Source organism: Pipistrellus kuhlii, unplaced genomic scaffold (genome assembly GCF_014108245.1).
Source record: "Pipistrellus kuhlii isolate mPipKuh1 unplaced genomic scaffold, mPipKuh1.p scaffold_m20_p_31, whole genome shotgun sequence".
Lineage (NCBI taxonomy): Eukaryota > Metazoa > Chordata > Mammalia > Chiroptera > Vespertilionidae > Pipistrellus > Pipistrellus kuhlii.
Window position 1 is genome coordinate 1,948,191 of NW_023425531.1, and position 24,569 is coordinate 1,972,759.

A 24,569-nucleotide genomic window follows, 5' to 3' on the forward strand; every position below is an offset into this window, starting at 1 on the left:
AGGCAGCCTGCCTCCGATCATCGTGTACGACCGGAATGGATTCCGAATTTTGCTCCACTTTTCCCAGACGGGGGTCCCTGGCCACCCCGAGGTGCAAGTGCTCCTGCTGACCATGATGAGCACTGCCACCCAGCCTGTCTGGGACATTATGTTTCAGGTGGCCGTGCCAAAGGTGAGCCATTCACTGGGTAGATGGTTTGAGTTTGTAATTTCTGAGCACCAGATCCATTATCTCTCAATTAGGTGGAAGGATAGAATCTTCACTCAAAGTAGTTGAAGGTACTCAGCAGCATGGCTCAGTGTTTGAGCATCGACCTAGGAACCAGGAGGTCATGGTTCCGTTACTGGTCAAGGCACATGCCCAGGTTGCGGGCTCGATCCTCAATGTCAGGTGTGCAGGAGGCAGCTGATCAGTGATTCTCTTTCATGATTGAAATCAATAAAAGTATATTTTAAAAAAGTGGTTGAAGGTAAAATGGGGACTTTATTGGCTCATTCTGCTGGTGATCCCTTAAATTCTGGTCCAGGTAGATTCTTAGAGGATTCCTTAGGAACCTGTCTCTTCCCTCTTCTTACTGCTTTCCTGTTGGGAGCCTGTTCTGTGACAGACTCTTCCCAAAGCAGGAAAACAGTGCTAGCAGCTCTAGAATCACCTGGTTCTTAACTCTTGTATCTCAGAAGGAAACTCTCCTATGCTGTACACCTGAAACTAATACAAAATAATATTGAATGTAAACTGTAGTTGGAAAATTTATTTATTGATTGATTTTTAAGTTTGGGTTGTGTTTTTTTTTTTTTTGTCCTCACCAGAGGATATTTTTCCATTGATTTTTTTAGAAGGGAGGAGGAGAAGGAGAGAGAGAGAAACATTGATGTGAGAGAGACATATCGATTGGTTGCCTCCTGCACAGGCCCTCACCAGGGATGGGGATCAAGCGTGCAACTGAGGTACATGCCCTTGTCTGGAATCAAACCTAGTTCCTTCAGTCCCCAGGTGGATGCTCTATCCACTGAGCCAAACTGGCTAGTGGTCGGCAAACTCATTAGTCAACAGAGCCAAATATCAACAGTACAGTGATTGAAATTTCTTTTGAAAGCCAAATGTTTTAAACTTCTCCTAATGCCACTTCTTCAAAATAGACTTGCCCAGGCCGTGGTATTTTGTGGAAGAGCCACACTCAAGGGGCCAAAGAGCCACATGTGGCTCGCAAGCCGCAGTTTGCTGACCACTGGAGTAGGGATATAATTGATTTTTTTAAATTTTTATGTAATGCTTCAGGAATTTTCGTGTCATCCTTGCTCAGGGGCCATGCCAGTCTTCCCTGTATCATTCCGTTTTAGTATATGTGCTGCTGAAGTGACCACTAATTGAAAATTTTAAAACACTTTTTTAAAATGTAAAATTCAATGAATATGGAAGAGAGAGAGAAAAAAGAAAGAACCCTGGTAGGTGGCTCAGCTGGTTGGGACGTTGTCCCATGTACCAAAAGGCTGTGGGCTCAATTCCCCATCAGGACACCTACCGAGGTTTTGGGGGCAAGTTCTAGAGGCATTTCTCACATTGATGTTTTTCTCTCTCTCTCTTCCTCTCTAAAATCAATAAAAACACATCCTAAAGTGAGGGGGCGAGGGGAAGGAGAAAGAAAGACTCATCTGGCACGAGGCAGTCTGACTAATTGCCAAGAAAACATGGATAGGATTGGCACTATGGTGTTCCTTGTGGGCCTTGGCAATTAGTGTCCAGGGATATGAGGTACTCGGGTCAATTTGGATATTAGGTCCACCCCTTCACAAGAGGAGGAGGGCCCCACAAGAATGGCAATACTGGAATCACAAAAGATAGGGAAGGAGCATGTCCTGAAAGGAAAGATTCAAAGCAGACCTTTTTTTTTTTTTAAGAAGTCAGACACCAAAGTTGACATTCTTTTTTATTTTTTTAACAGAGAGGAAGGGAGAGGGATAGAGAGTTAGAAACATCGATGAGAGAGAAACATTGATCAGCTGCCTCCTGCACACTCCCCACTGGGGATGTGCCCGTAACCAAGGTACATGCCCTTGACCAGAATCGAACTTGGGACCCTTCAGTTCACAGGCCGACAAGTTGGTTAGGGCAAAGTACACATTTTCTTTCTTTTTTTTGTGCACATTTTCTTAAATTTTTTAATTCTTACGGATTTGAAAGAGAGAAACATTGATTTATTGTTCCACTTATTGATGCATTCATTGGTTGATTCTTGTATGTTCCCTGACCAGGGCTTGAATCCACAACCTTGGGATATCAGGACAATGTTCTAACCAGCTGAGCTGCCTGACCAGGGCCAAGATACATTTCTAAAAATATATTTTTATTGATTTCAGAGAAGAAGGGAGAGGGGGCAAGAGAAACATCAGTGATGAGAATCATTGATCGGCTGCCTCCTGCATGCTCCCTACTGGGGATTGAGCCCACAATGTGGGCATGTGCCCTTGACTGGAATTGAACCCAGGACCTTTCAGTCCACAGGTCAATGCTCTATCCACTGAGTCAAATCAGCTTGGGCCCAAGATCCACTTTCTCATTCTCTTGGTGATCATGTGGGGCATGTGTTGTTATTACGTCTGTTTCATAAATTATTGTTCTAAGGCTTGGAAAGGTTAAATATTTATCCAAGGTTAAATATTTATCCAAGAGAGAGCCTGAGTTGGAGTTCAATTCCAGATGTGCCCTCGCTCTGCATGTGCCTCTCCGAACCCAAGGACTGACACATTCTGCCTGTGGGAGGAAGCATCTTTTGAATCCTGCCATTAGTTGGTGGGGTGCGGGTCAAGCTCTCCTATTCACCTGATCCCATATTAAAGCTGTCATTTATTAGAAATGACACGTTGGATCTCCCCCATCCTTGTAGTCAATGAGAGTGAAACTGCAGCCGGCGTCCAGCTCCCAGCTCCCAGCGTTCAGTCCTTTGATGCCTCCGGCCGTGATCTCTCAGATGCTGCTGCTTGACAATCCACACAAAGTATGTTCTGGTTTCTAACAGCAGGGAGGTGGGCGGGCCCCTGAACTATAGGGTGGCATGTTGAAGTCTTCCTCTGAAGTCTCTGGTGGTTGGGAGTGGTGGCGGCTGTTCCCTGCTAGAGTGTGTTTTCCTTTGGGGCTATTGAAAGAAGCCCGGGGACGAGATTGTCATGGTTGGGAACCAAGGGAGGGACAAACTCTCCCTGTTACATGGAGTCTGAAAGGGTGAGGCCTGTCTGTTGTCCTCAGCTGGCCTCTTAGCAGTGGTCCAGCTCAGGATCGCACAAGTGTGGGATGAAGGACTTGAATGCCAGGCTGTGGACCTGGCTCCTCTTGTGTTGGTAATCCCCGGGGTCTATCCAGGGTGTCACAGCGTGAAGCCCTCACCTGGTCGAGTTAACAGGCATGCACTGTTGCTTGGTGACTACTGCATGGGAAAGGCTTTTACTTTGTGCTCTTCTCTCTGCTGCTTCTCACTAATTTATCTTCTATCTTTGCCTAGGAGCCAATCCGGTTACGGTATAAGCTGACATTCAACCAGGGCGGACAGCCTTTCAGCGAAGTAGGAGAAGTGAAAGACTTTCCAGACCTGGCAGTCTTGGGTGCAGCCTAACTTTTTTCCAGACACACCCTGCCATTCGAGTGTAGGCAATGTTCCTTGTGCTGTCTACATGGGACTAATCACAGTGACTGAGCGCAGACTGCCAGGAGTGCTGTCCTGATGCAGCCTCCAGATGCCAGCCTCTGGCTTGTTTTGTACTCTGTGTGTGTGTGTGGGGGGGGGGGGGGGGTGCGCTTGAACACACTGTACCGGGTTCATGGGAGGGTGGAACAGAACTTGGATGTGGTCAGTATGCAAAGTGCAGAAGCATTTCTGCAACCGCCTGCTACGAGCATATCTGTTCTGTCTGGACACTGGTCTTCTGCCTCAGGCGGGACATTTTATAGCCAAAGCTGTTGTTTTCATGTATTACCTTGTCACTCATCCACTCTGTGCCTTGTCAGCCTCTGAAAGTCTTGGTTGCTCCCAGGTTGCTGCTCTCAGGGACCTTAACAGGGACCCAGTGGGTCTTGGGGCAGAGGGTGCTTCTGGGGCACTCTTTCCACTTCCACTAGGGAATGCAGCTGGCACGTGTTCCAAAGACCTTCTAGATGGAATGCGTGTCGCATGTTTTCCAGGCAAGAGGCTGCACCGACCAGAGGACCACACTTGGTGGCCAGTCATGTTCTTCACCACTGTGCCTTCGAACCTCCCACAGCTGGACCTCAGGGCGGCGGGGAACGCAGATCCCAGGCCTCACTCAGGCCTTAGGCTCCGCGGGTTGTGCAGCCTGTCTGGGCCCTTACTCGGGACCCTCATCTCCATCCCGTCTGCCCAGGCATGTACTTAGAGCCCGGGTGGCGCAGTGCCAGTCACCGTACATCGTAGCTAGCAGGCTCCCCCTCGTCTGTTGCCTTCGCAACCCAAGATGAACTGTGATGCAAATAGATATGAAAAGAGCTTAGCAGTGATTTAAATGGTGACTAAATACAGAAAGTCACTGAATAAATACCTGTGTAGCAAATTTACTTTTTGAAGTTTTGATTGAAGGAGGTGTAAAGCCCGTTGCATTCAGAGATGATCGGCCCAAAGGGCGTGGCCTTTATTGAGGACAGAAGGAAGACTTCATGAGGGACCAGGGGCCTCAGTGGCTTCAGGGAAGCCACAAGCCCCTGGGTCTAGCAGTGCTGGGGAAGAGATTGGGTTTCTGTTACACTCACGGGTCAGGGGAAAGTCAGGTGTGCAGTGAACTTAGCACCCACTCTGTGCTGATTAACAAGCCCTGCATGGCCTGAAGAAGTCCCAGCAGCTCACCTGTGTGGGCAGGATTCTACCTCAGAAACTGCAAGGCTCTTTGGGGGCTTTTTATCACAAAATGTGGCACTGTATAGCCTGCTCTTTCAACGTCTACATCTAGTTGGAAATCTGCCAACACTGATTGGTGGGGAAAGGTGCATGCTAATTTTTAAGCAAATGAGAAAACGCATAAAACATAAATGATGGGGTGATTTCTTCACTTGGCATAGTGCACATAAGATTCATTTTAAGCTAAAATTACTTTAATGCTCACACGCTTAGTATAGCTTTTATAGACTAGCCATTTCACCCTCTATAATGACCGTGTCAGCCTGGGAAGAACTGCCATCACAATGTGTGAGTGAGACTTACATTGTTCAGAGGTGAACTCCTGCATCTGACCTCTGCTGCAGTGGGGTCTGCTTAGGGTGTGGTGGACAGGGGGAGGAGGGGACAGCGTGGTCCTGAATGTGGCCCTGATGTATGTTATCAGTCCTCTAGTTTTCAAGTTCATTCATCACTTCAAGCTCAGTCCTTATCCTCTTATTCACTTAAGTATTTGGCCAGCGACTATGAGGCAGACACTATTGTAGGCCCTGCCCGTACAGCAGCACCAGAGTTCCTACCTTTCCTCATCTTCTGTTCTAGTGGGAAGAGAAAAATCCACATTCCCGGGTGGAGGGGGTCAGTATTTTCCTGCCTGAACTCCTGGAATCCTGTTCACCCCAGTTCTTGACCTACCTCTGACTTCCCCTCTGTCCCTGTGTTTCTCCAGGGTGTAGTCCTCATTCTTTTTTAAGCACTGTGGGCAGTGCACCTCTAGATGGGTCCGTTTCAAGCTTCCACCGTGCTGACGTCGGATCCATGTTTCAAGCCAGCAGTGGATCTCTCTGTCTGGAGGGTCCACTGCTGCCTCAAACCCCAAATGTTTGGAATAGAACCCAACCTCCTCCCTGTTTCCACCTATATTTTCTTTTTCTTTTCTTTTCGTCCTTTTTTTTTTTTTTTTTTTTTTAACTATTTGCTTTTAAATCCTCACTGGAAGATATTTTTCCATTGTTTTTAGATATATTATAGTGAATGGGGGAGGGGCTGGAGAGAAACATCAGTGTGAGAGAGACACGCCAATTGGTTGCCTCCCCCACGTACCCAAATGGGACTGGGAGATGAACCTGCAACCCAGGTATGAGCCCTTGGCCAGGAAAGGAACTGCGACCTTTGGTGAGTGGGCTGACACTAACCACTGAGGCCCCTGGCCAGGACTAAGTTTTCTATTCGAAAGTATCTATCTGAGCCCTCACGGACCCTTCATTCCTGCTCCAGTCATTCCACTTGGTACCCTTGTCTCGATCTTTATTTCTAAATACTACCACATCTTGCTCTCCCTGCATTCACACTAGTTGCCTACCTCAGTTCTCTGAGCCATGGTACTTGCTATCACCAGAATTCTATAACAAGTCTGGGTACCTGATCCCTTGCTGGAAAATTCTGAGTGGTTCTTAATGTCTGAAAAGCTATGCAATCAAATTCAAGGTGTTTACACCAGCATTCAGTGCCCCCGCACTGCGCGCCCTGCTCACTGCCATCTGTCAAAAACAACGGACTTTCCACAGCCACAAGGTAGTTTGTCATGTTGTGATGTTTTCTCCGTGTCTGGCCACTGCAGTTACTCCTCCCCTCAGCTCTTCAGTGAATGGAAGATGCTGCTTTGCTGAGCATCAAAGGGCTATGGAGATAGTAAGTGGTGAAAGGGTAAATGGCTTAAAGAACATGTTACCATTAAAAAATATACAAGGTGGAAAGCGATATTCTAAAATGCAAAGTGCTGGACAACTGCAGTGTCTGCGAGTAGTCACACATTCTTTGGATACATTCCCATATAGAAGACACCAGCCCCAAACCACAAAATCTGTCACTAGTGTGCTTGTGTGTGTTTTTTTTGTTTTTTTTTTACTAAGGAAACAGAATTGTGTCCTGGAATACTAGCTATGGTTTTTTTGTTTTTGTGTTTTTAAAGGTGCGATTTGATACCCCATCTGGAAAGAGGGGAGCCAAACAAGGACAAAGCAGGCAGTGTCCTCAGATAAAATTACACAGTTAAGGCACACTTTAAAAAAATATACTTTATTTTTTACAGAAAGGAAGAGAGAGGAGAGGGATAGAGAGCTAGAAACATAGATGAGAGAAACATCTATCAGCTGCCTCCTGCATACCCCCTATGGGGAATTGCCCGCAACCAAAGTACATGCCCTTGACTGGAATCGAACCTGGGACCCTTCAGTCTGCAGGCTGACACTATCCACTGAGCCAAACCACACTTTTTAAAATTTTTATTTTTTAATCCTCACCCAAGGATATTTTTCCATTGATTTTCAGAGTGAGGAGAGAGGGGAAGACAGAAACTTCAATGTGAGAGAAACACATTGATTATTTGCCTCCTGCAGAAGCCCTAACCAGGGCCCGGCCCGGAGGAGCTTGCAACTGAGGTATGTGCCCTTGACCAGAATCAAACCCGGGTCTATCCGAGGTGAGCCTGCTAGGGCTAGGCACACTCAATGTCACCCAGAATGAAGTTAACTCGGCCTTTTGTACCCTCATCCAGTGCAAACCCAAGTCTACCATGTTTATTCAGAAAAAATGTAGTTTTCAGAGGTAGTTTTTAAAGATGAAGAAACACTTTAGCGTTACAGGCCCCAGGTACATCTGCTTTTAAAGATTGAGGTCTTGTACCTGCTTCGGCAGCACATACACTAAAATTGGAATGATACAGCATGGCCCCTGCACAAGGTTGATTCGCAAATTCATAAAGTGTTCCATATTTAAAAAAAAAAAAAAAAGTTGGACGTCTTCCAAAGTCCTAACAGTTTGAAATAATGAAGTCAGACCTTAGTTGTAATTGTGTTTACTTTCACTACTGCCACTGCCTCTACATAGCCATGTGACACGGAAAATATCCTCTGTAGAGTCCTCCCCTGTAACGTGGGTAGTAGGATTGTTTTGAAAATTAAATGAGTTAATATATGTAAAGTGACTATGATACCACATGGCAGTTAGCTAATACTCACCTTTCATTTGCTATTTCCTCTTAGCTTGTCCAACTGGCTTCCAGTAGAAGGGTGGACTTGCCTTGCCCATAATTAAAGTTCACCTTATAAAATAAAATTTAAAAATTTGGTGAGGTGCAAATACTGAGACAGTAAATGCCAAAGGTATGGGATAAATATATAAAAATTGTACTTGTAAAACAAAATAATTATATTCATAAGAGCATTAAAATGAATATAACACTTTGGAATAAATTTAATAAAGATACAAGACATTTACAATGTGCAACTACAAGATATTGCTGAGAGAAAATCTAAACGAGGTCCTCGGGGAACTGCTCTGGCTAGGGACAGCAATGTGTGGAGACCTCTCTGATTGTCACATTTAAGTGAGGGTTGCTGTTGGCCTCTAATGGGTAGAGGCCAAGGCTGTGGCTAAACATTTTAAAAAAGAAAGTGGGAGGGCTTACACTACTGGATTTCAAAAATTACTATATAATAAATGACAGTAATAAAAATAGCTTAGCAGTATTATAAGGACAGGTAGTAGAACAGAAATGAGTCCAGAAACCCTAACGTTTATGTTACTTGATTTTAAAAAAAATTGATTTTTCACACGGCGGTGGGAGCTCCTCCAGCTCCCCAGACGCCCCGCGCCAGCGCTCTCTATGGCAACGGCCCCCACTTCCGGGAGAGGTACGGCGCGCGGCGAGGGCCCTTCCGGCCGCCGGCGGCTGCTGACGCGGGCGGCGCCGGGCTCTGGCCGGGGCGGGCGGCGGCCATGGACTACTCCAGGTTCCTGGCCGAGGACTTCGACGTGAAGGAGTGGATCAACGCGGCTTTCAGGGCCGGCCCCAAGGAGGCGGCGGCGGGGAAGGCGGACGGGCACGCGGCCACGCTGGTGATGAAGCTGCAGCTGTTCATCCAGGAGGTGAACCACGCCGTGGAGGGTGAGCGCGCCGAGCGGCGGCGGCCGGGCTTCCCGGGGCGAGGGCAGGTGGGCTCTGTCCTCCCGCGGGCCCCCGGGCGGTGCTGTGGTTTCCTTACAAAACGTAAGCTAAAATAATTAACTTTAAGGATATCTCTACAAAACCCTAACATGCAAATTGACCAAACAGCGGAACCACCTGCGGAATGGGGGGGGGGGGGGGGATGAAGGAGGGGGGCGGTGCCAGGCCAGCCAGCCCAGGCGGTGGCCCCACTGATCAGCCTTGATTGCCGGCCAGGCCTAGGGGTCCCACCCTATACATTGGAACAGTGGCTTAGGTTTAAAAATTAAAACCTGGCAAGGCTACTCTAACACTGACAAAACAGGATGGTGTAGCGATGACAGGCATGAACTCTGGCTTGCACATTTTGTGGTTAGCCCTGATTCTGACACTTACAGCTGTGCGACAAAGCCAATTACTTACCTTCTCTCTGCTTCAGTTTTTCCACCCATAAGATGGGGGGAAATGGTACTACTGCCTCAGAAGGTCATGTTATGTACCACTTTCTATCAGGGCAAAAAACTGTAACTGCCCATACAATAGCAAGATGCCTTTCACTTGTATGAAAAGTATGGTCACTGGTGCATGCAGCATCCTGTATCTCGAGAGGGATGTCCAACTGCCAGTTTAGACCTGTCATCCTCCCCCCAGCCCAGGGGTCCGGATTTTGAGGGCACAGGCCAGGCTGAGGGACTGCCTCTGCCCCATGCACAAATTTCGTGCAAAAGGCCTCTAGTTAAGTAATAATCCACTGATCTTTACATATGGTAAAGGCATGACAGAGGTGAATGGCAAAGACACATCTGGGCGGCGTCATGTTCCTGCAAATTCATTGCAGCGAGCAAGCCGGGCTGGTCAGAATAAAGACTGCAAGGTTCTTTAAGGGTAGTTAGTTTTAAAAACACACACCAGCAGCCATCTCGCGAAGTCCTCCACCTGACTTTCACCCACTGTCTATTCGGAGTGGACTGCGCCTATCTCCCTGCTGAGCTCTGGGAAGGACAAGGTCAGCAGCTGCCCACTGGAAGCTTAGGGTTCGGTAAATAGACCTTTTAACAAAGGTTATAGAAAAGGATGCTTATTTCACTTTAGATTCTTTATTGTACTTTGCGTCTTTTACTAATTATTGAGCTTCTACTATGTGTGTCAAGAAATGGGCACTGAGGATGAAAAATGCCCCTTCTGGAGCTTGTCCTGGGGACGATGGGGTGTGGCTTTACTGAGACTAGAACACGAGCCGGGAAAACTGGAAGAGGGTGCAGTTCACAGGGCACAGGGGGAGGACATTAAGAACAGCAAATATTTGAGTCCTTGGTGTGTCAGTCCCTGTTTTAAGTGCTGTACATGCGTTAACTACGTGGTTCTCCACCAAGGTGGGAATGCCTGCCCCTCTCCCCGGGATATTTGGAAATTGGGATTATTTTTAGTTGAAGTGGTGGAGAATGTCACCAAGATTGACAGCGATGCCTAATATTCCTAATATTCCACAGTGAAGGGCTGCACTCTGACGAATGTCCCGGCCAGAAGGTTAACAGTGCCCTCTTACTGGCACGATTACCTAGTTTAAGCTGGATAACAGCCTGGGAAGTGGGCACAGCTATTATTCCACTTTGTAGTTGGAGAAAGTGTGGCTGAGAGAAGTAACTTGTCCCGCATCATATTGCTAATGAATCGGGGAGTCTGGATTTGAATCCAGGCAACGGGTTGCAGAGCCCAGCTCTTAGCCAATATAGTGCTTTGCAGCCTCTCTGTGTTAAACAGCTCCGTCAGTCTCATCATCATCTTTATTATTACCAGAGGATCCTGCTCTCATGGGGGAACTTCTGCTGGAGATAAGGCAGGAGAGCAGCTTGGGCTCAAACTGTGAAGGCTTGTGGGGTCGAACCCTGGGTTCAAAATAAGACCACCGGAGGCTGATGATTTATTAAAAAAAAGCAGGCAAAGATTTATTGAAATATCTGGCCAGGACAGCCGCAAGAGCACCACACACAGGCGGACTCCACACAACTGCACCGCTTCAGGGGCAGCTAGTTCTTTTTAAAGGTTCTGAGAAGGAAAACCCCCATTCTGCAACAAACTGTTGTTTGGAATTTTCTGCTGTTCTTCCTAGATAAAATGTTGCTTTCTAGTTTGCTCTAGCCCGTTTGAAGAATGATGAAGATAAACTTAGCTGTCTGACCTTGTAGCCCAGAGACCAGATATGCCCACAATCTCAATACCATGCCAGGTGCACCTTCTCAGTTGGGTAGAATTGGATTGTTTTCAAGGCCAGCATCGAGATAACCACTAAGTGTACATAGGACTGGCTCTTTAATAAAAAAAAGGAAGTTCTGCCTGTAACCTTGCTTAGAATTTGAATTCATCCTCCCTAAGCCCATCGCGCGATGAACAAAGCAAGTAAGTGAAGGTCGAAGTCAGAATAGTAGGGTTAAAATTCAAACAGCAGTTTTTACCCAAGTATGATTGCTACCATATTTCAGGCTGTGGGATCCCTTAACACGGCCTGCGTGGTTCAGGGCCCGTTCAGGCAGGGTCCGGTTTCTGGAGGAGGCCGCACACTAAAATGGAGAGAGATATTAGAAAAGAGTTAATTTGGGAAAATGGGGGGGCCAGGCGGGAGTCAGCCTCTCAGAGGGAAGACTGCAGCTAGGCTCTGGCCTTGCTATCCCTTTTATTGAGGCTGCTATGGGATACACCCAGTACCCTTAAGCAGCTTTGGGGTACACCAATAGCCCTCAGGCAGGTAATAAGCAGATTATCATATCAGTAAGATTGGGAAGTTGCCTCAGTTACCATTGTCTCAGTTCCATAGGGAGTGGTTGGCTCTGACCTTTCAGAGCTTCAAGGTTGACCAGCCTCTCTATTAGTGAGGCAGTGATTGGTTTCTGGCACAAGGCCCCTTTGTCTCTCCTAGGGTTTGGGTTTCATCCCTCTGGCTGTGAGAAGCTTTCGGAGGTTGATGTTTAGGGAAGATGAGACCAGGCCCAAGTTTGCAGTGAAGAGGAGTTCCTCAGCGGTGCTGGCCGGGATGGTGAGGGTCCTCAGTGAGGGGTTGATGTGCTCATTCACTGTCAGCAAATATTTTGGGGGCACACACTCTTCCCGGGTCTAGAGACACACTGTTGAGCAAGACCCAGTCCTAGGTTGGACAGGTAGGCAGGGCTGGATCATTCAGGGATTTAATGTCACATTAAAGAGTTTGGGCCCTGGCCAGTGTCCAACATCAGGCGCATGCAGGAGGCAGCCTGTCTTGTGCATGGAAAGGTTGCAGATTCAGTTCCTGGTCAGGGCACAGGCCTGAGTTGTGGGCTCCATCCTGAGTGTGGAGCACGTAGGAGGCAGCCAATCAGTGATTCTCTCTCGTCATTGATGTTTCTCTTGCTCTCCCTCTCCCTTCCTCTCTCTCTGAAAATCAATTTTAGAAAGAGTTTGGGTTTTACTTAAAAGGAGTGTAATGTGAAGGCAGGGGAAGCGTTTTAAGCAGAGGAGTGACAGTTTGGTTGTGTCCCCATCTGGAGGCTGTTGTTGAGGTTCAGAAGAGTGATGATGGTGCTTCACCTGGGGTTATGGCAGTGGATATGGTGAGAAATAGTAAGACATTTTTAGGAGGAAAAAGGGGAGCACTGCTGATGGGTTTGAATGAGGCTGATGGGGAGAAAAAGAACGAGGGCAGATTCTTGAACTAAACAGCTGTGGGTGGAGGTGCCAGACATACAGTAACATTTAGAAAATTTACAGTGAACCTGCATTTATCCATTGTCCAGATGATACAGTGAACATATTATTATTCGTTATAAATTTATCCATGTAATCCTTAATCCATCTTATATTTTTTATGTACATTTTTATTTATTATTAAACCCTCACCCAAAGAGAGAGTGGATAGGAGGAAGGACCAGGGTGGGATGGGGGCAGGAGAGAGAAACATAGATGTGAGAAAGACACATTGATTTATGCCTCCTGCTCGAGGCCTGACAGGGCCAGGGATAGAGCCTGCACCTGAGGAACATGCCCTTGACTGGGAATCGAACCCATGACCCTTTGGTGCCCAGGCCAGCTGAGCCACACCAGCCAGGACTTGATGTAGATTTTAAAGAAAGTTTTAGACACAGTACACTTCATCCCTAAATATTTCCATTAGAACCCTAATCATCTATACTAATAAAAGGGTAATATAACAATTAGACCAGGTCAACCAGACATCTTTTAGATGTCTGACTTCCTTCCGGACAAAGCCACGGTGGTGGGGGCTGAGGTAGAGGTGTTTAGGGCCAATCAGGCCAGCAGGGAAGCAGTTAGGGGGTGGCCAGGCTGGCAGGGGGCAGTTAGAGGGCCACCAGGCTAGCAGGGGGGTGTTAGGGGACGATCAGGCCAGCAAGTAGAGGCAGTTGGGGCAATCAGGCAGCCAGGCAGGTGAGAGGTTAGGAGCTGGCAGTCCCCAATTGTGAGAAGGATGTTGACTGCTGGTTTAGGGATGTCCCTGTGGGGTAGGGCCTAAACTGGCAGTCAGACATCCCTGAGGGGTCCTGGATTGGAGAGGGTGCAGGCTGGGCTGAGGGGACCCTGCGTGCACCCCCCCCCCCCCCATCCCGCACAAATTTCCTGCACCAGGCCTCCAGTTATAATTCAGTATTTCTTTACAGTTTTTTTAACTTTATTTTTTCCCCTTTAATCCTCACCTGAAGATATGTTTCTATTGATTTTTAGAGAGAGAGGAAGGGAGAGAGAGACATCAATGTGAGATAGAAGCATCAGTTGGTTGCCTCCATACACCCTCCAACTGGCTATCGAACCCACAACTTAGGTGTGTGCTCTGTTTGGGAGTTGAATCCACATCCTTTTGGTGCATGGGACGATACTCCAACCAACTGAGCCAGCTGACCAGGGCACAGGTTTTTTCATTAGATAAAATCTACATAAGATGAAATGCATGGATGTTATCTGATGAGTGATGAGTTTTCACAAGTATGTAAGTAGGATATGTCAGACCTCCATAAGACAGAGAATGTTACCGTCACAAAACAGTGCTCCCATACCTCTTTGCAAGTGAGGTCTGACCTTTACCCTCCTGGAGGCAACTCCTAAAAGTGATAGTTTTAAAATGGTGTAAGAGGGGACTACCTTTTGGGGGGCTGCAGAGAGGGAAAGGTCCCCAGGGCACCAGCCAGGCCTGAAGAGAGCCTCTGAGGCCTAGCACGTAGAGAGCAGCCGGGTTCCACTCCAGCACTTACACAGTGTGCGAAGAAATCTCGGTGTGTCCCGGCATTTTCTGTCTCAGCATCTCACGTGGGGTCCGTGATGGAAACTGGGTGTAGTTCCCGGTCAGAGCTGGATGAACAGGCTCCCGGAGTACGTCTTCATGCCCTGAAGGTCTGTCCAGCCCCTGGTGGGACAGAAGACCCGGGCTGCTTTGGTTGGTTCCCAGTGAACATCTCATTAGAGTAGGGGTGTCAAACTCAATCAGAGAAGGGGCCAAAATATAAAATCCAGCCTAAATCGCGGGCCGAATGGTTTACTGAACAGTCATAAACTGTCATTGTGATGGAAATGCAGCGGAGTGCAGTGATGACAGTGCGGTGCGGGCCACATTGCAAGGCCTGGCGGAACGGATTTGGCCCGCGGGCCTTGTGTTTGACACATGTGCATTAGAGGGTTGAAGGGCTATGCTGTTAACCCTCCCCCCCTTCCAGATTACACATCCTGTCTGCAGAGGTGTTCAAGCTTTATGTTACACTTGAGACATTAAAGAATTCGGTTCCTCGCTCACAGTCTCACTTGGTGTCCTGCCAGACCTAAATAGGAATCTCTTGATGGTGGCTGAGGGACCTGGATGGTAACTTCACTGAAGCAGGTGCTGGTGGTCCGAGAGTCTGTAAGGCTTGGTTTGGGCTCTGAAAGCTTGGGAAAGTTACCTGACCTCTCCAGGCTTCCGTTTTCTTATTGTAAGAGGTGGCTGTCAGTGATTGGCATAGACAGTAAGTGATAGATAGTGTGTAAAGCACCTGCCTCATAACTGGCATTCCTCTAGTATCGGAGTCCTTCATTCACTCTCCTTGGAGAGGGTGTTAAAATTGAACTCAATTGATGGTGGAAAACAATTGCAAGTAGGTCAGGCGGTTGGTGCGCATTGCATTCAATCATATGGCCCTTGCCCATCGGTCTGGAGGATATGGTCCTGGCAGAGGCCAGCTCTCCTTTCACCCCCATTTTCCTCCCTCCCTCCCTCCCTCCCTCCCTCCCTCCCTCCCTCCCTCCCTCTCTCCTTCCTTCCTTCCTTCCTTCCTTCCTTCCTTCCTTCCTTCCTTCCTTCCTTCCTTCCTTTGCTGCCTTGCCTTTCAAAATCCTCACCAGAGGAAATTTTCCCCATTGATTTCCATACAGAGTGAAGGAAGGGAGGAGGAGGGGAGAGAGAGAGACACATCAATTGGTTGCCTCCTGCATGTGCCTCTATTGGGCCAGGTAACAAACCTACAACCCAGGTACATATATGCCCTTGGCTGGTTTGTTTCTTTTATTTTTTAATATATTTTTATTGATTTCAGAGAGGAAGGGAGAGGTAGAGAGAGAAACATCAGTGATGACAGAGAATCATTGATTGGCTGCCTCCTACATGCCCCCTACTGGGGATTGAGCCCACAACCTGGGCATGTGCCCTTGACAAGAATCGAACCTGGGATCTTTCATTCTGCAGGCCAATGCTCTATCCACTGAGCCAAACCAGCTAGGGCATTTGACTGTTAATTGAATCCGAGACTCTTCAGTGCACATGCCAATGCTCTTAACTACTGAGAAACATCTCCATGGTACCCTCTAACCCCCATTTCTCACAGGGTCAATAAATGGTGTGGTTAATAGACAAATCGCATCCTGTCTGATTTATATTGTTCATTGGTGACTGGTCCAATTTTCACCTTTGGTTCCTCTTTCTGTTCTTGGGTTTTTGCTACAGAAACAAGTCACCAGGCCCTTCAGAACATGCCCAAAGTTCTCCGTGATGTTGAAGCCCTTAAGCAGGAGGCGTCTTTTCTCAAAGAACAAATGATTCTTGTCAAGGAGGACATTAAAAAATTTGAACAGGACACATCTCAGTCAATGCAGGTATTTTGGCTCCTGTCTGAGTGCTGACTTGTGGTTTTGGGCGATGTTCACTCAGAGTGGGAGCCCCGAGTTAGCTCAGAATGCTAGCAAGCACTCAGATGGCTCTCTTCTTGCGTTCTTTCAGTTTATTCATCTGTTCAGCACCCACTGGGCATTTAGCCATGTGATTGGTGTTGTGAGGGGCCTAGGAGCTCCCTAAAATAGGAATGTGCCACAATTCTTAGGGTTAAGTCACCGATGGAGGCGGAGAAAATGGAACAGCTGCTTCCTTGGATTTTGACCCCTTTCCCTTGCAGGTGTTAGTGGAAATCGACCAGGTGAAGTCCAGGATGCAGCTCGCCGCCGAGTCCCTTCAGGAAGCAGACAAGTGGAGCACGTTGAGTGCTGACATTGAGGAGACATTCAAGACTCAGGTAGGTGTCTTGTTTGGCGGATGTTGTGGAATCTGTTTAGGGAACTTGAGGTTTGGGGAAACTAATGAGATAACCATTCACTCACAACCATCGGGGCAGGGATGGCCACAGATGGAAACAGTCAGACATGGAGGAGGGAGCGCCTGAGTGTGCTCTGAGCATCTCCACCCTCTTACTTCACACCCTCTGCTGACTAAAGCCTCGTAGTCCTCCTGCACACCCTCAACTGGGGATCAAGCCCACAGCCTGGGCATGTGCCCCTGGCCAGAATCGAACCCGGGACCTTCCAGTCCGCTCTATCCACTGGCCAGGGCTGGCTATTAAAATTTTTAAAACGTTTTCCCATCCCTAGCTGGTTTGGCTTAGTGAATAGGGCATCAGCTTATGAACTGTAGGGTCCCAGGTTGGATTCTGGTCAAGGGCACATGCCTGGGTTGTGGGCTTGATCCTCAGTAGGGGTTGTGCCAGAGGCAGCCAATCAATGATTCTCTCTCATTATTAATGTTTCTATCTCTCCCTTCCTCTCTGAAATTAATAAAAATATATTAAAACAGAAGTTTTCCACCCTGGCTGGTTTGGTTCAGTGGATAGAGTGTTGACCTGTGGACTGAATGGTCCTGGTTCAATTCCAGCTAGAAGCACATGCCTGGGTTGTGGGCTCAATCCTCAGTGGGGTGTGCAGTGGCAGCCAATCAGTGATTCTCTGTTATCATTGATCTTTCTATCTCTCTCTCTCTCCCTCTCCCTTCTTCTCTGAAATTAGTAAAAAAATATATTCAAAAAAAGTTTTTCCAATTGGTTAGGAAAATGGCACTTTCTAATTTTAGTATGTATTTGAGTACTAATAAAAGTAAACAGGTTTATTGGCCATTTTCTTAAGCCTTTTCATGCATTTTGTCTGTTCACTGAAGTAGCAGGGGTGTTCTAAAATGAGTATCCTTTGTGTTGGTCTTCTTATAGGACATAGCCGTGATTTCCGCCAAGCTGACAGGTATGCAAAGCAGCTTAGCGATGCTCGTGGACACGCCGGACTACTCAGAAAAATGTGTGCACTTGGAGGCCTTGAAGAACAGGCTGGAGGCCTTGGCCAGTCCCCAGATCGTCGGAGCGTTCACCTCGCAGTCTGTAGGCAAGTGCTGGCTGTTTCTTCCCTCTGGGTGCCCCTCCTTACACATACGAGTTTTCTGAGAGTTCAGTCTTTACAGTGCCTCAGTGATGATTAAATTATGTAGATTGAAAGTAAATTGTGACTTTATGGTGGTTGCCTTTTTCTCAACATTGTAATGAAAAATTTCAAAATACAGAAAAGTTGAAGTAAGTTTACAGTAAACACACCATCAGGATCCTAGCATTAGCATTAGATTTTGCCGTATTTGCTTTGTCACGTGTCTACCCATTTGGCCACCTTTTGCTCAGCATCTCTGATGCATCTCAGAGTAAGCTGCAGACATCAGTAGGCTTCACTCCTAAACACTTAAGATTTATGTTAGTAACTTGAATTAAGTAGTGGTTTGTGATTTTTTCTTATTTGGGGTAAAATTTACATGTAGAGAAATGAACAGATCTTAAGTGTACCACTTGATGAGTTGTGACCCTTGTCAAAGAACATTATGTGGGTACTACAGGCCCGGTGCATGAAAATTCATGCACTGGAGCGGCCCCTCAGCCCAGTCTGACCCCTCTCACAGTCCAGAAGCCCTCGGGTGGGAGGTGACCCGGCACTCAGGGAAAGGCGACGCCCCCTCACACCTCTGCTGCTGCCACTGCCTGCAGCGCAAGCCTTGGCTGGCCCTGGTTACCTGAGCCTTGGGCGGCCCTGGGTGGCTGGACAGCTGACATCTGAGGCTTGCCTGTGCCTTGGGCTGGCCCTGGGTGGCTGGGGATTGAGGGGACTGGGTGCCGCACAAAACGTAATCTGTCCACTGCTCCTGCTTCTTCACTCAACAAGCCCTGTGCTCTGGGTTTAATGTTCTTCTCATCCTGTTGCATTGAAGCTCTCCAACAACTGTGATCAGCAACTTGGAGGTCTCATCCATTTATACTTGGCTGTTTCTCATTTTCATCAGTGTTAATATTTTTTCCTCCCTTCTTTCTGAAACGCTTCCCTCCCTGGCTCCTGAGAGGTAGTATCGACTTTGTTTATATGGTGGCATATTTCTGATGATAAGTCACAAGAAGATGCTATCTTGGGTTCTGTGTGCTGTCTTAAATTTGTTTTAGGGTGGTTGCATGTGCTGAGACCAGGCTTCATTAATTATGTTTTTTGGAAATCTATAGCTAGATAGTTAACATGAATATGCAACCTGTGTATATACTAATGTAAACTCTTATCATACATATAAACATAACATTTCATTATACTGAGTTTGACCATATACTTTATTATTAAACTAGGACTCTTTTAAGAGGAAAAGGGAGTGCTTTTAATAATGAAGCTGGGACAACAGATTGGGAGATACAGTCCCCTGTTCCCATCTAGAACCCTTGAGAACGATCCTGTGGCTAGTTGAGTGTTCAGTGTGGGTGAGAGCAGCTTAACCTCTTTGTGCCAAACAGCTATGCTGTCCTCCCTTTGAAGATTTGCTAACTGGGGGCTTTGCAGTTCAGTCCTGGTCGCCAGGGCCTGCAAAGGCCTGGCCTCTCTCCCTGGGAGGGAAACCACACCAAAATGGAACTCACAGTCAGCCCTCAATACTACTGTTAGGTAGTCTCAAAAATTATTGTAAAATTTTATTAAATGCCTTTCAGCATCTATCAAGATCAAATGTATTATTTTTATTTTCTCTGACCTACTAATATGGCAAATCACATTAATAGCATTTCTGATGTTGCATTATTCTGCAATTCAGCAAGCCCCACTTGTCCATGGGTGGCTGTGTGTATGTGTGTGTTAATGGCCTACTGGATGTTTGCTGACATTTTACTTAGAATTTTTTCGTTGAGATCACATAAGTGAATATTTTTGTCAGGTTGTAGTACCATGATTCACTAAAGTGGCCTCATGAAAACAATTGGAAGCTTTTATTATTTCTTCTTTTTAGTTTTAATCCTCACTTGAGAATATTTTTCCTTTTTTGGGGGGGAGGGGGAGGAAGAGAGAATAGAAGGAAGGGGAGAGACAGAGAGACAGCAGAAACTTCAATGTGAGACACATTCAGTGGTTGCCTCCTGCAGGCGCCCTGACCTGGGCTGGGTCAAACTTGCACCCGAGGTACATGCTCTTGACAGGAATCAAACCTGGGACCTTTCAGTCCACAGGTCATTGCTCTTTCCACTTCTCTTTTAGGATTTAAATAGCATTTTTATCAATATTGTTATGGCCCTGTTGAGTACTTTTTGTCTGCAGTTCCACTTGCGTATGAATATTATGACTGTCTATTCTTATGTCAGTACCGCACTGTTTTGATTATTGTGGTTTTATAGTAAGTTTATTTTTTATTTTAGAGAGGAAGGGAAGGAGAATTACAGAAACATCGATGTGAGAGAGAAACATTGATAGTTGCCTCCTGCACGGTCCCAAACAGGAATCAAACCCATAGTGATACCATGCCTTGACTTCCCTTCACTTTCTGTCTTCATTCCTTCCCGGCGGGCGGCTTCGTGCTTATGTTCAGAACTCTCCCAGCACTTTCACTCCTCTTGAACCAAAATGATTGCTTAGCATTCTTTGAAGTTTGTAGTACAGGTATTTTCTTGGCTTCAACATAGACGAAATGGTGTGTGTTTGTTTTCGTGGTTAATTTTGCTATCAGGAAGGTCCCCTTCCCCCCCCCCCCCCAAAAAAAAAAAAAAAAAAAAAAAAGTAATGTGCTCTTTAGTCAACCATCTTTCCTGGAAAGCCCCGGTGCTGCTGCTTTTTTCCTTCCTTTTTTTTTTTTTTTTTTACTGATTTCAGAGAGGAAGGGAGAATGAGAGAGACATCAACATCAGTGATGAGAGAGAATCATTGATTGTCTGGTTGCCTCCTGCATGCTCCCCACAACCAGGCACGTCCCTGACCGGGAATCCAGCCGTGACATCTTGGTTCATAGGTTGGTGTTCCACCATACTGGTCAGGTAAAGTGCTTCTTTATCTAGCAGTTTTTAAAGGGAAAGCTCTGGTAAATTCATACTCCCCAACACATTACCTTTTCTGTTTGTCTCCCAGAAGGACAATTTACTTCGTTTTATGCAACCAGTTGATAAGTTAAATCAACTTTCTGTGGCATAATTTTACTTGTAATAGAAAGATGCATTTATTTATGCTATCTTATGAAAAGAATAAGCATTTAAAGGCAAATAGTAATTTCCTCACATAGAGTCCTACCCATTAAAGTAAGATCTATGGCAGGTTTCCAGAGTTTAGCTGGATTTTCTCTGCAGTAGTTGCTATTACAGATTTTCCTTCTTAGCAAGTGTATTGGGCTTCTTAGATGTGAAGGGGAGCAAAGCAGCTCTAAAAGGTGAGTCAGCTCGTGTTTTTTCCTTCTTTTTAATTGAATTCTAAGACTGTGGCATCTATGTTTTGGCCAGGAGGGGGCAGTCAGAAGCCAGGCAGTGCTGCTGCCCGGTGAGGGCCAGCAGGGCCCAGCCTCCCGTGCTCCCGCGGTCACCCTGGGAGCACGGGCTTGTGTAGTCCTTTCCTTCCGGGGAAGCGTGCCAGGAGTTACTTGACATCAGACCCATGTCTTCGAGGCCTTCGCTGTGTGTGGAATGCTGGTGTTTACCAAGTTACTCACTCACTTCTCAAGCCACCAAATCTGGGGGTTGAGTTTGTGTGTTTTTTATGGTTCCCATCTAGGATCACAGTAAGAACTTTCAAAGGGCTAACTAACGGGTAACTGTTACTTCGACGCATTAGTAATTCGAGAAACACCAGGGAATATCAGGATGAGTCAGATAAGGCTTCTGCCTGTCAGGACAGCTTGGTCGAGGTGAGGCCGGGAGAGAGCAGGGCACAGTAGTTACAAGATGGAATGTGAAAGCCGCGTTGGCCAGGACCAAGGGAAGGACGAACGAAGAGGGAGGATGCTTTTATGCAGGAGTTAGTATCTGTGCAGAACTGTGAAAGAGATAGACTTAAACCATCTAAAAGTATTTCTTGTTATAAAGTAATGCATATGTGGGTTATTGGAAATTTGAAAAATAGAGAAAAGAAGATTTAGCAGTAAACTTACCACCTAGGGATTACTGTCAGTGTTTTCTTCCAGTTTCCCCCCTTTGTATACGTACATCTTTCCAGGAATGTATACCTATTGAGTATATATATTTTATTTTGTTGCCCCCCCACTTAGCAATATAGTATGAGAATTGTCTCCTGGGTGTAAGATTTTGTTAGGTGAGGAGGAGCATTTGGCAAAGGGAGCATGCTTGAATGGTACAGACTTAGGAAAACTGGGCCTGTTTTGGGGAATAATAATTAAACCAACTTTTGTGGAGTGAATGTTGGGAAATGGTCATTGATGAGGCTGGAAAGGAAGGTTGGGAACAGCATGGTTTGCCTGAGCAGATGAAGGAGCTTCTGTTCAGGGAATATTCATCGCTGGTCACAGTTTATCAGTAAGTCTCCTGAGGAGTCTGGCTGAGAGGACGCAGTGCTGACTAGAGATTGGACAGACCTGGCTTTACTGATAAACCTCCGGCTGCTGCATGTGACCAGTGAGACCACAGTTCCCTCTCAGTAACACGAGTGGAATAGGACTGTGCCGTTCTTGGGGGGATCAAGGGAGACGGCAGGAGCTGGTCCAGGGAGACATTCAGGGATCCTTCATTCCTCTGGGACCTCCTGTTCTGAGACTGTGGCTCTTGGAAATGCCCAAAGGGGACAGTTTCTAGGAGGCTGGAACAGAACGCCTGGAGGTTCTGCTTGAATGAGAGCTGCAGCATTTGTGGGCAGACTTAGCTCAGCTACAGATTGGACGTGCAGGCCCACAAGTGAGTTAATTGGCTTTGCTTTTTCTTGAGTTCAGCTAAATCTCATGCGCGCGTGCCCCCCCCCCCCCCTTACAATGTTGAAAAGTTAAATGGTCTTATAGGGGAAAATAGCTTCTCTTCCTCTACCTCCTCATGCCCCACTTCCAGTCCCAGGAGACCATCACTTTTGATTTCTAGAACTCTAGTTTTTTGGTATTTCATTTTTCATTTCTGCATAATAAATGTATTATTTTATTTCTTCATATGTCAATTTTAGGTAATATCTATTGACCCCATTGTTATAGCTAAGGATTTAGTTCTCATAGCTCTCTTCTCCTCCCCCTTACCCATTCTCCTATATCATTTTATTGACTTATTTAATATTTAAAAAAATGTTTTTATTGCCCTGGCTGGTTTGGCTCAGTGGATAGAGTGTCAGCCTGCAGACTGAAGAGTCCCAGGTTTGATTCTGGGTCAGGGCATATGCCCGGGTTTTGGGCTTGATCCCCAGTAGGGGGCGTGCAAGTGGCAGCCGATCAATGATTCCCTCTCATTGTTGGTATTTGTATCTCTCTCCCTTCCTCTCCCTTCCTCTCTGAAAAAAATTTTTTTTAATATATTTTATTGATTTTTTACAGAGAGGAAGGGAGAGAGATAGAGAGCTAGAAACGTCGATGGAGAGAAACATCGACCAGCTGCCTCTTGCACACCCCCCACTGGAGATATGCCCGCAACCAATGTACATGCCCTTGACCGGAATCGAACCCGGGACCTTTCAGTCCCCAGACTGATGCTCTATCCATTGAGCCAAACCGGTTTCGGCATCTCTGAAATTTTTGTATGTCCCTGACTGGGGATCGAGCTCTGACCTCCTGATCAATGCTCAACCACTGAGCCACACCAGTGGGGATAGATCATCATTTTATTTTTTATTTTTTTATAAATATATTTTATTGATTTTTTACAGAGAGGAAGAGAGAAGGATAGAGAGTTAGAAACATTGATGAGAGAGGATCATTGATCAGCTGCCTCCTGCACACCCCCCACTGGGGATGTGCCGCAACCAAGGTACATGCCCCCGACAGGAATTGAACCTGGGACCCTTCAGTCCGCAGGCCGACGCTCTTTCCACCTTTCCACAGAGCCAAACCGGTTTCGGCTATATCATCATTTTAAATCAAATTGAATAGTATTTATATTATCACAATTTTATAAATAGTTCCTTTATTTTTAACTCCTTTTCTGTTCAGTTTCATGTTTATCCTGAAGTGTCTGATTGCTTTTTATTCTTTCTTCTTACCATCCATAGTTCTTAATTTTTTCCAAACACTGTATCTTAGGAGTAAGGCATTCTTCTGAGTTTCTCCTTGGCCCAGAGACTTACCTCTGGAGTGCTCTCTTCTCTGGTCTGGACCAGCACAATCCTGGAATTCTTTGCTAGGTCTGAGATTAAAATCTAGTGTCTGTCAGTTGTCATTATGGACAAGTCATAGGTGTTAGAGGATGTCTCAGGAACCTGACCAATAGATGGTCTTGGCCCTGCTGGTTGTGTGATCTTGACTTATTTATTCTGTTAGCAATTCTCCACCTTCCTGACTCAGAGGGTTGCACTGAAGTTGAAGCGAGGTTATATAAGTGGGAAGGCTTTGGAGGAAGTCCTGTGAGTGTACAAGTAGGCAGTAGCTTATCCGCAGCGAATTTCGGTCCTTATGACATCCTCTGCATATCTGCCTTTGATATTATCCTCACTTCTCTTCATATTTACTCACACACTCAATGCTGTTTGTCCAGGACAGAGCAGGGGAGAGGGTGAGGGCGGTTCTCTCCGGCACATGCATGCCTCGGGCCGATTCCTGCGGGCTGTACGGTGAGGAAGTACTTTAGGGAGCGGGTCCGAGCATTTTTTCTATTTCACTTCCCAGGTAATTCTGACATCTCTCCTCCCAGGACACTTTGTGAGAAATACTTATGTTGAAATAGAATGTGAAATCATATGTGAAAGCAGCATAAATAAATTTTGGGGATTCTTATTTAAAAAAATATTTTTATTGATTTCAGAAAGGAAGGGAAAGGGAAAGAGATCAATGATGAGAGAGAATCACTTATCGGCTGTCTCCTGCATGTCCCCTACTGGGGATTGAGCCCACAACTCTGCTTGTGACCTTACTGGTGAATGGGAAGAGGCTCAACCAACTGAGCTGCACTTGCCAGGGCCCACAATTAATCTTGATGGCATTTAGAGGACAGTCTTTGCACCTCTGAGCCAATTACTGCAAGCAGGAGGATTTGAGGCCCTGTCTG

At 46.5% G+C, this 24,569-nt stretch overlaps 2 protein-coding genes, 1 non-coding gene and 1 pseudogene across 8 annotated transcripts in view; 3 read left to right on the forward strand and 1 right to left on the reverse strand.

The window, feature by feature from the left end:
- Positions 1 to 4,560, forward strand: part of GGA2 (golgi associated, gamma adaptin ear containing, ARF binding protein 2) — a 43,082-nt gene extending 38,522 nt beyond the window's left edge. For 2 of the 3 annotated variants that reach the window (XM_036460126.2, XM_045589356.1), the window contains 3 exons: positions 3 to 172; positions 2,886 to 2,996; positions 3,498 to 4,560. In XM_036460126.2, coding sequence (XP_036316019.2) covers positions 3 to 172; positions 2,886 to 2,996; positions 3,498 to 3,608 — 392 coding nt within the window. In that variant the 3' untranslated portion in view covers positions 3,609 to 4,560. The remainder of the gene's footprint in view (positions 1 to 2; positions 173 to 2,885; positions 2,997 to 3,497) is intronic. The other variant, XM_045589357.1, reaches the window with a different exon arrangement.
- Positions 1,260 to 1,365, reverse strand: LOC118731678. The gene has a single exon (XR_004991936.1). It is a non-coding gene; the product is annotated as a U6 spliceosomal RNA (small nuclear RNA).
- A 2,998-nt stretch (positions 4,561 to 7,558) lies between the features above and the next one.
- LOC118731682 lies at positions 7,559 to 7,655 on the forward strand (annotated as a pseudogene).
- A 994-nt stretch (positions 7,656 to 8,649) lies between these two features.
- The window catches only part of COG7 (component of oligomeric golgi complex 7), a 55,833-nt gene continuing 39,913 nt past the window's right edge, over positions 8,650 to 24,569 (forward strand). For 3 of the 4 annotated variants that reach the window (XM_036460119.1, XM_036460121.1, XM_045589353.1), the window contains exons 1-4: positions 8,650 to 8,826; positions 15,815 to 15,963; positions 16,260 to 16,376; positions 17,337 to 17,505. In XM_036460119.1, coding sequence (XP_036316012.1) covers positions 8,658 to 8,826; positions 15,815 to 15,963; positions 16,260 to 16,376; positions 17,337 to 17,505 — 604 coding nt within the window. In that variant the 5' untranslated portion in view covers positions 8,650 to 8,657. The remainder of the gene's footprint in view (positions 8,827 to 15,814; positions 15,964 to 16,259; positions 16,377 to 17,336; positions 17,506 to 24,569) is intronic. The other variant, XM_045589355.1, reaches the window with a different exon arrangement.